We start from the raw sequence: 10,193 nt of genomic DNA, 5'->3' as shown, positions 1-10,193 counted from the left end.
GGACCGGAAATGTCACAACACTAACATACTGTATAGGACTCGTCTACAAGCCTCTAAAGAGTAGTAAATGTGTCATGATCGGGATAGGGCCCCGACCTACCCATCATGTATGTATACACAAAAGAAGACTCCGAGTAGACCTGGCAACTCCAGAAATAATGGAGCTCACCAGTCAGCTGATCTCTCGTCTCGTCTACTGAGGAGGTCTATCTGGCTGTCTATCAGAACCTGCAGGCATGAATACAACGCCCCCGACAAAAGGGACTTTAGTACGAATAATGTATTGAATATGTAAGGCAAGATAACAACTGAAATGAAATAACAAGTTGTACTCTGGATATATCAAGAAAGGATCTGGAGGTTCTCTACCTGGGTTGCTCTCATCTGAGGCAAGATAACATATCTATATAGATATAACTCCGTGACCCGAGGGTCAGGTATAGATAACTCCATGACTCATCGGCCAGGTATAACCAACTCCATGACCCGTAGGTCAGGTATACGCAACTCCGTGACCCGTCGGTCCGGCAACAACTCCATGACCTGTAAGCCAGGTGTATACATACATATAATGATAACTCGAAGGCAACATAACAGCCAATAAGCAACATATACACTAGTTATACCTTCGTTCATTCTATCATCTTATATAGCTCGACTATTCTTATACTCGTTCTTAACTAGAGAGGAGTATTACAATAAGGTCATGGTAACCCAAGTACAATCTTTGTGAATAGCACATCCTTGTGCGAATAGTCAAAGGTGGCTCAATAGTAGGAATCATGCCAATGAAAAGAAGGAATAGCCTTAACATACCTGGTCTTAGCTTAACGGCTCAGGAACTCAACTCGTATCTGCTCCTCGACCTATATGATAACAATAATGATACTATCGTTAATCATACAAACAATTCTCTTAATCGTGTAACGAAAATTTAACTTATCCTAAAACAAAATGGGCAGCATCTCCCCCATTCTTCTCATTTCCCCCAACTCCATATATCAACAACAACAACAACCAGAACAATCCAGCAAGTATACATCAATAACGAGATACCATGTAGTAACAACAAGTCATAAACATTTCACGACGAGCGACAAGCCCGGATACGATTATCAAACACACTTCTCCAATATTGTCTTTCCTTCAAAATACATATCGATGACAACAATAACAATATACTCAAGTTACTCCAATAATTTACAGCCACAACACAACTTAGAATATTACCAAACAGTCGATACAACAACAACGTCAAAATATGATTTCCCGCTATTAACTCCATATTTCTCATCCCATAATTTAGCTATGACCCGAACGAATTTAAATATATCAAGAATAGGAGAATTCTTACTTTATATGCCAAGAACTACACTTCTTCAATCTTACCTTAGTTCGAAGAAATCTCCAATTTGCCATCATCTGAACAAAACGGGCATGGATATAACCTCTACGCCGTTCTTATATTTGTACTTCCACGTAGAGACTATTATCCTTTGTGAACTCAATATGTACATAGAAGAGGACTCAAGTGTTTTCTCCACTTTCAGTCCGTAAGACCCACACCTTTAATCACTAATTTGATGAAAAATATTGTTTGTATTCAAGAAAGAACCATCAGATTCCTATACATTATAATAAATGACCAAGTTGGTGTCTCTTTGTCCAAGGCCCACGTGTAGATGTCTCTTATGTGTCGTGACAATGAAGCCTATCCATTTATCTTATTATAATGATCATTTCCCATGCATCCCTTTATCTACTAATACAATATTCAATTTCTCCAACTCCCACTTTATTCCAACATTTAACCAACTAAATATAATTAATTTATTGATCTCAATTCACTCAATATTGATCACTTCTAACACACTTCATATACTCATTATCATAATCATGTGGTAGAACTCTAGTCCTTAGCCTCTTTATACATACACCAAATTGTAAGAGAATATTTTCCCTGATCATTCTCATTCCTTGAATAGGTTAATATACAACATTTACAACATAAATGTAGGCTACAAATTAGGAACTAATTTGACTAATATATGCTAACCAAAAATAGAAGATTACAAAATATATTTGACTAAATATTTACATAATCTAACACACCTCCGCAGTCGAAGCGGGAGGTTTACGAACGGTTAGACTGTCCCAAAAATCATCAAATAGTACGCGTGGAAGACCTTTGGTGAAGATGTCGGCAATCTGATAACGGGACGGAACATGTAGGACACAAACCTCTCCACGTCTAACCTTTTCACGAACAAAGTGAATGTCCATTTCAATATGCTTGGTACGTTGATGTTGTGCCGGATTTCCAGACAAATAAATGGCACTCACATTATCACAATAGACCAAAGTTGCTTTACAGATAGGACAATTGAGTTCAAGCAACAGATTACGAATCCAACAAGCTTCGGAGAAAACATTAGCAACCCCTCGGTACTCAGCTTTAGCACTAGACTTAGATAGACTAGGTTGGCGCTTGGAAGACTAAGAAATCAAGTTATCCCCAAAATATACACAATAACCCGCTGTGGAGCGTCGAGTGTCTGGACATCCTCCCCAATCAGCATCTATATATGATAGTAGTGACTGTAGAGAGGTTTTGTATAAGTGTGTACCAAAGTCAATTGTACCTCGAATGTATCGCAAAATGCGTTTTAATGCTTCCATATGATTAACTTTGGGATCATGCATAAACAAGCAAACCTGTTGGACCGCATATGATATGTCTGGCCGAGTAAATGTCAAGTATTACAAAGCACCTGCCAAACGACGATATTTCGTAGGATCTTCATACGGGGCGCTCGAAGTAGCACTGAGTTTGCCTTTGGTATCAACTGGAGTGGGGCAAGGCTTACATTGTGACATGCCTGCCCTGTCAAGAATATCCTCTGCATAAGAACTTTGAGACATGAATAGGCTATTGTTGTCCCGGGAGACGACAATCCCCAAAAAATAGCTCAACGGACCCAAGTCTTTCATTGCAAATTCCGTAGCTAACTTGGACATAATACCTAGTCTGAGAGAGTTTGAAGATGTAGTTAGAATAATATCATCCACATATAACAAAATGTAAGCAGTATCCTTTCCACGACAATAAGTGAAGAGAGAGTTGTCAGATGTACTATGCGAGAAACCAATGGTTGCCACATATTCAGCAAAACACTGATACCATGCCCGCGGTGCATGTTTCAAGCCATAAAGAGACTTACGCAAGAGACAAACATGATCAGGACGAGCCGGATCCCGGAATCCCTGAGGCTGATACATATAGACGGTCTCATTCAAATTGCTATGTAAGAAAGCATTCTTTACATCAAGTTGGTGAATGGGCCAAGAGTGAGATATAGCAATAGTAAGAACCACACGGATAGTTGCCGGCTAGACCACCGGACTGAAAGTCTCGTCACAATCAACACCTTCCCGTTGAGACCTGCCATCACCTACAAGACGGGCTTTATGCCTCTCAAAAGAACCATCAAATTTCCTTTTATGCTGAAAAATCCATAAAGACCGAATAATATTAGCATTCGAAGGACGAGGGACCAACTCCCAAGTCTTACTATCAATAAGAGCATTATATTCATCTTGCATAGCATTTTTCCAATTCGGGTCATTAAGCGCACCAACTGTACTCCGGGGAATAGGGGAGATGGAATTGTTGGTGACACTTAAGGCTTGATTACGGTATTTCAAGTTCGGCTTAAATATCCCATGTTGACTACGTGTAGCCATGCGAGGAGCGGGTGGGGGGCTGGCAGAGATGGGGCTGCTGCCGTGGTGGGGGGCTGGCAGCGAGTGGGGGGCTAGCAGTGAGGGTGACGGAGGGGCTGGCAGTGGCGGGACTGCTGGCTGGACTGCGAAAGGATTGGGAAGGAGCTGGCGGGCAGCTGGGGTGGCGGGCAGCGGCTGGACAGGCGACGAGGGAGGAGAGGAGATGGGTGAGCTTGGGTGCTGGGTTGCAGGAGGCGGAGCAACGGCCTGGTCATGCAACAAATGTATTCTCAATGGGGAATTATCATCACCCAAAAACTCATATGAGGTAGAAGATGGACTACTTATTTGTGAAAATGGAAAGGAGTTTTCATCAAACTACACATGCCGAGCTATGATTATTTTCGGCTCGATAAATCATAGCATTTGTACCCCCGATGATGAGAAGGATACCTCAGGAAAACACACGGAGTGGACCTAGATTGTAGCTTATGAATTTGTGTGGACGGAAAAAAAGGAAAGCATAGACAACCAAAGACTCGGAGATGAGAGTAGGATGGATTCTTTTGATAAAAAATATGAGTCGGTGTCTTATATGCTAAGATTTTAGAAGGGAGAATATTGTGTAGGTACGTTGCCATGGCCAAGGCGTGATGCCAATAGGAGGGGGGCATAGATGCATGGGCAAGGAGTGTACGAACAATATTATTTATGGATTTAATTTTCCGTTCCGCCTTACCATTTTGGGTGAAGTGTGCGGGCAAGAAAACCGGAAAAGCATCCCGTTTTGTTCACAAAATTTATGAAAAGGACCATTATCAAATTCACGCCCGTTGTCACATTGAAAAGTTTTGATTTCTTTTTCAAACTGAGTGCGAATGAAAATCCCGAAAGACAAAAAACAATCATAAACTTGGGACTTTGTTTTAATGGGAAAAGTCCAAAGAAAATTAGTATAATTGTCAAGAAATAAAACATAATATCTGTGACCAGAAGAGCTAAGAACAGGTGAAGTCCATAAATCACTGTGAACAATGTCAAAGGGCATAGTAGTAGTTGAAATACAGTCATAAAAAGGCATTTTAATTAATTTTACCAAAGGGCAAGAATGACAAACATTGTTTCGAGCCTTATTACATTCAATAAAATTACTACTATGTAAAGAACTAAGAATTACATCCCCGGGATGACCTAAACGGGAGTGCCAAATGTGATGAGAGATGACGGTAAAAGCAGATGGTGCGGAGGCGAGATGGCTCGATAATTTTTGAAGAATGCATAAAGATCACCTGAACTCTCATATCTCATGAGTTTGCTCCCGGTCCGTAAATCCTTCACAGAAAAGCCAAAAGGATCAAAATCAACAGAAACCATATTATCGATAGTAAATTTACGAATGGAAATAAGGTTTTTGATGAGTTTAGGTGCATGTAAAACATTTTTCAGGTTTAAGGAGGGATTTACTTGAAGGGATGTATGACCATAACCACGAATCGGAATCATGTTACCATTACCAACAACAATGCCATTATTTTTGCTCAATTGATTGTAAGACGAGAGAGTACCTTGGGAGTTGGTCATGTGAGATGTGGCTCCGGTATCCATGTACCAATTGTTGTCATCGGGTGGATTCAAAGACATTGTGTGCATATCTTGATCAATGTCCGTGGGCGCATACCCACCATGTGATGACGGGGCTGCCGAGTAGAATGACTGTAGAGGACGAGCACCGAGAACTCCCTGCTGTGACGGGGCTGGGCGTGGCTGCTGCCAGCCGCGGGGCTACTGCCACCCTGCGGTGGGGTACGGGAACGGTGGGGTGGCCCACGGCTGTGGCCTCCAAGCAGCCCACGGTGGAAAATACCACGACTGGGTAGTGGCGCGCTGTTACTGCAATGCGGCGGGCTGGTTGGGCTGGGCATTATTCCGGCTGCCCCCGCCGCTTCTTTACTCATTTCCGGGGCCACCGCGGTTGTTGTTGCGGTTGCCGCCGTTGCGACCGCGGTTGTTCCTCTTTCCACGGTCGTGAGAATTTCCTCGATTGTTGAAGGTATTTTCAGAATTGTTGGGCTGCCCATTACCAGAGAAATTATGAGGATTAATATTTTGGGAAACGAGAGCAGCATTCGACCCGGAGTCGTGAATGGCTTCCTCGCCATGGCTGTCTTCCTCAAGTTCGAGCATCGACCGGACAACGTCAAAAGATGGGAGAGGAGTACGGTGCTGCATCATCGTTCGAAAGGTTTTATATTCTTCCGATAACCCTCGCAGAAGACGAAGCACAAGTCGTTCGTCGGAAACTTTGTGTCCGACATTGGCGAGATTGTCAGCAAGAACTTTCAGCCTGGTGCAGTATGCCTTCACATTCAAAAAATTCACCAATTTGGTGTTGGTGAATTTTGCATCAAGAGCAAGAGCCCTAGCCGATTTGTTGTCCCGAAAGAGATGAACAAGGCGATTCCAAGCCTCGGCTGCGGTGTCCTCTTGATGAATGATCGTGTTGAGAAGATCATTCGATATCGTACCATATATCCATTGCCGAACAATGTCATCTATCCGTTCCCATAGAGCTTTAGTAGCAAGTTTCTCGGCTGCGGTTGCCGGGGGTGGGACGGTGGGGGAGGCTGGATGTAGTATGTGGTCGATCACCAAGTTTGCTCGGCAATGGAGCTTGAAGAGGGTAGCCCAGTTATTGTATTGGCTTCCTTCATAGTCAAGAACAATAGGAATGCATGATTTGATATTGGTGACTGTAGTCGCAGGATGCAACTTGGTCGCGTCAGCCATGGAGAAGAGGAGGAGGAAGGACCGAAGAGGAGGAAAACGAAAAAGGGGTCGGAGGCTAGGGTTTTTAGGAGAGACCTAGTCTGATACCATGTAAGAGAATATTTTCCCTGATCATTCTCATTCCTTAAATAGGTTAATATACAACATTTACAACATAAATGTAGGCTAAAAATTAGGAACTAATTTGACTAATATATGCTAACCTAAAATAGAAGATTACAAAATATATTTGACTAAATATTTACATAATCTAACACAAATATTATTCTCAATCACCGTCGTCACACTTGTTCAGTCCTAAATTATTTCTGGACCTCATCCTTTTATACACCAAGCTCTTGATTTGCATACTTGAATATGACCAAAATTCCATACAGTCCGTATAACTTGCTCAACATCTCTAAACTTTGACAAAATTTATTTTCTTCGATTCATTTAACCTTTAGTTCTTATGACACTTCCTTATCACTTGTTAAACATAACATAACTACTTATAACCTCAAAAATCATCTTGTCCTTGAACTTATGTCGATTAACTTACGACAAATCCAACATACAAAAGTGCGCGATGTAACACCATGCTATTGACGGAAAGTATCCCGATGATACATCTGTAACACCTCAAAACCCACCCTAGACGCAACAGGCATCCGATGCTATGAACAACACCAAAACCACCTTATAAAATCAATAAACATATATTCTCTTTCAGTAGTCTTTTAATATTTATTTAAAACAGTCATAACTGAAAGCATACTCATACTTATAAAAATCAGCGAAAGTCAAAATGAATAATCAATTATAAAATGTGGCAAATGGCTCCATAAGTCGAACGAGACTTCAACAACTACCCACAATCTGACAACTATCTGTTGAGCTTTTAAGATAAATAAATGAATGAACTAACTTCAGGACGCAACTCGGAAACTAAAAGCAATAAATTTAAATAGAGGGGTGTCCCACGAACAAACACGTGGGCTCACTAATAAGTCTGGAAAGCAGCAAGTTCTCCTATTCCGTAGGAGTATCACGAACCTGCTCTTCTTCGTTACCTAACATACTATAAAAAAACAACAATGATATGCCTGAGTACTGGTGCTCAGCGAATGTCTAAAGGGCAATAGTTAATATCAAAATATATAATTCGTGAGTGTAATTGAAAACAATATTGAGAAACAGTTCAAAATAAATGATAACATCTCATGAATATCCAGTATAAGTCAATGATGAAGAAATAATCACTTTGAATACTTAAGTCATTCTCGTTACCTTAAGTTCTTTAAAAAACAGTTTGAAATCCAAAGATAGAGTAAACCAGTAAATTTAGTAAAAGTCATCTGGGAAGAAACCAATAACAAAGAACACAAAAAACTTAGATCATTTACCCTTTACTATATTAAGTGTTCACTTACGAATCCAGAATCATCAACAAGCCAACTTATGGGCAACCAAAGATTCAACAAATGCCAACTCGTGGGCGAACAATCAATCGATGCACCAGGGTTACCATCCCTCGGAGGCTAATAGTCCTCTAGACTAGCACAACAATAGATACACTGGGTTTAATTATAATAGATACACTGGGGTTAATTTTCCACGGAGGCTAATGGTTCTCTGGACCACCACATCAATAGATGTTCCGGGGTTAATTTCCCAAGGAGGTCAATTGTCCTCTAAAATGACACAGCAATGCTAAAAAACGATACGTTAGGATCCATGATGGCTAATCATCCTCTGGACTAGCACAACTTACCCATACAGGCCCAAGCACAAACAAACACAAGTCATGGTATATCAACCGAATCATCAATCATGGCTTATAGCCGGATTCACTTCTCAAGGCATAACCAATTTAGACACCTTATTCAAATCACTTATTCAATTTCAAGTTCAAGAAAACCCATTCAAACACGTTTAAAACTTCAATCCTTAGAAAATAATTTCAATCTTCCAATAATGGGGCAAAACATGTTCAACACAATAGTATAATTCGTACAAGGTTTGATGCGGGCTTGACCTTACACGTGCATGGCGTTATTCAAAATATCGCCTTTAGTTCAAAAATAAATTCACCAAAGATCAATCACCAAACCATGGTTTTAATGTGTACAACAATCAAAGGAGAATTCTCAAAACCAATCAAGCTTTCAAAAACAGTCTTAAAAGTAGACATATTTCAAACGATGGTTTCAAAGTATAGTGTATCAAAACATTTTTGAAAAGGTAGACATACCTTAATTCCCGCTCAAAAGTATTCCTCTAAGTTCAACAAATCGTTCTACAATGATTATTAGTGATAAAGTTCAGGACTTCAATAAAATTCTAAGAGTTTCTACCCTTATCGAAAATCTAAGGCTCATGCCCAAAAACGTATTCTTGAAACCCCCCATGAATCGCCTATGAATTCTGATCGTTCTAATACCCTACACTAGTCTAAATCCTTTAAATAACATCAATAAGGATCAAAGATCATACCTTTAAGAGATTTCCCAGAGTCTTCTCAATTTCTCTTTCTTCGGTTTTCAAGAGTCTATGGGTTTGAAGGATGAACTAGTGTTAATTTGATGTAGTAATGATAGGAATCGATCAATAACTTACCTTAGAGGTTTGGGGAGACCTTAGGGTTATTTTCTCTCCAAAATACGGTTTAGAACGAAGTCTGGAATGTGAAAAATGACATAAAATTGTCCAAGGGTCGTATCTATAGGCCTGGACATTTTGGACCTCATACCTCGCTGAGCGAGGCCTATGACGAGCTCATGTCTCACTTTGGAGCTCGCTCAGCAGCTCCCCGAACCATTTCACACTTAGTCAATTTTTTTTGATTTTCGACTGCGTCGACAACGTTTGGTAAAATGAGCATAACTTCTACCACAAAGCTCTTCTTGGGCTCCATCATATATCGTTAGAAAGGTATTTCAAAGTTCTACAACTTTCATGTTTTCTTAAATTCCAACGGATTTGCACGTATACTAGCTGGAAGTCAGACCTACTATTAACTTAGTCGATTCAATCGAATCTTATGCACCTCACTATTCGACTTGATCTTAAAGCAACTATTTCCACTCAAACTTATTTTAGTGGGACTTCACATGCCTAAAATTTCACATTACTTCTCATTTAACATATTCACACCTAACCCAAATTCACGGAGTGTTACATTATCCCCCTCTCAGGATCATTCGTCCTCGAAGTAGAGAGTTGAGAGCAATTCTCTTAGGTGTAATTGGGAAATATCCCCTTGTTTTGTTAATAATATAAAGACAACTTTTCTCTGGTGAACGTAGGAAAAATTTTATCCTAAACACGTTAAATCTTGTGTCCTTTCTTTTATGTTTTCACTAATAGTTTCACTCAATAATGGCCTTTTTTTAATTCAATTACCTAGATTAAAGTCTGGGTGGTGTTGTATTAGCAAAAAGGAGCAGAGGGGGGCTTGTCCTGACCCAGATGCAACACAAAGATTAACCCACAAAGGTGATACTATCACTTTAAAATCAGAAGGCATCAAAAAAATTTAGGGTCTTCTGGTAGAAACTATGTGCAACCAACTAACTAACATAGAAGTTGGCTTTATCAAATCTTGTTCTACTACTAGGCATCTGCCATTTATCGAGTTGAAATGGTCCTTTAGCCTGTCCTGGTAGCTGATCAAAAAAGTGATAGACTATGTTATGAGGAGA

General features: G+C 40.2%; 1 protein-coding gene and 1 long non-coding RNA gene across 2 annotated transcripts; both read right to left on the bottom strand.

Moving 5' to 3' along the window:
* Nucleotides 1-373: 373 nt before the first annotated feature.
* On the bottom strand, nucleotides 374-1,559 carry LOC132642877 (uncharacterized). Its single transcript, XR_009583360.1, has 3 exons — nucleotides 1,390-1,559; nucleotides 817-866; nucleotides 374-543 (listed from the first exon to the last, which is right to left on the bottom strand). It is a non-coding gene; the product is annotated as an uncharacterized LOC132642877 (long non-coding RNA).
* A 4,111-nt stretch (nucleotides 1,560-5,670) lies between these two features.
* Nucleotides 5,671-6,510, bottom strand: LOC132639958 (uncharacterized). The gene has a single exon (XM_060356334.1). It carries the CDS (start codon nucleotides 6,508-6,510, stop codon nucleotides 5,671-5,673), a length of 840 nt encoding a protein of 279 aa, XP_060212317.1.
* Between the last annotated feature and the right edge of the window lie 3,683 nt (nucleotides 6,511-10,193).

This window comes from Lycium barbarum, chromosome 5, assembly GCF_019175385.1.
Source record: "Lycium barbarum isolate Lr01 chromosome 5, ASM1917538v2, whole genome shotgun sequence".
Classification (NCBI taxonomy): domain Eukaryota; kingdom Viridiplantae; phylum Streptophyta; class Magnoliopsida; order Solanales; family Solanaceae; genus Lycium; species Lycium barbarum.
This window is presented reverse-complemented; position numbering and strand designations above follow the sequence as displayed.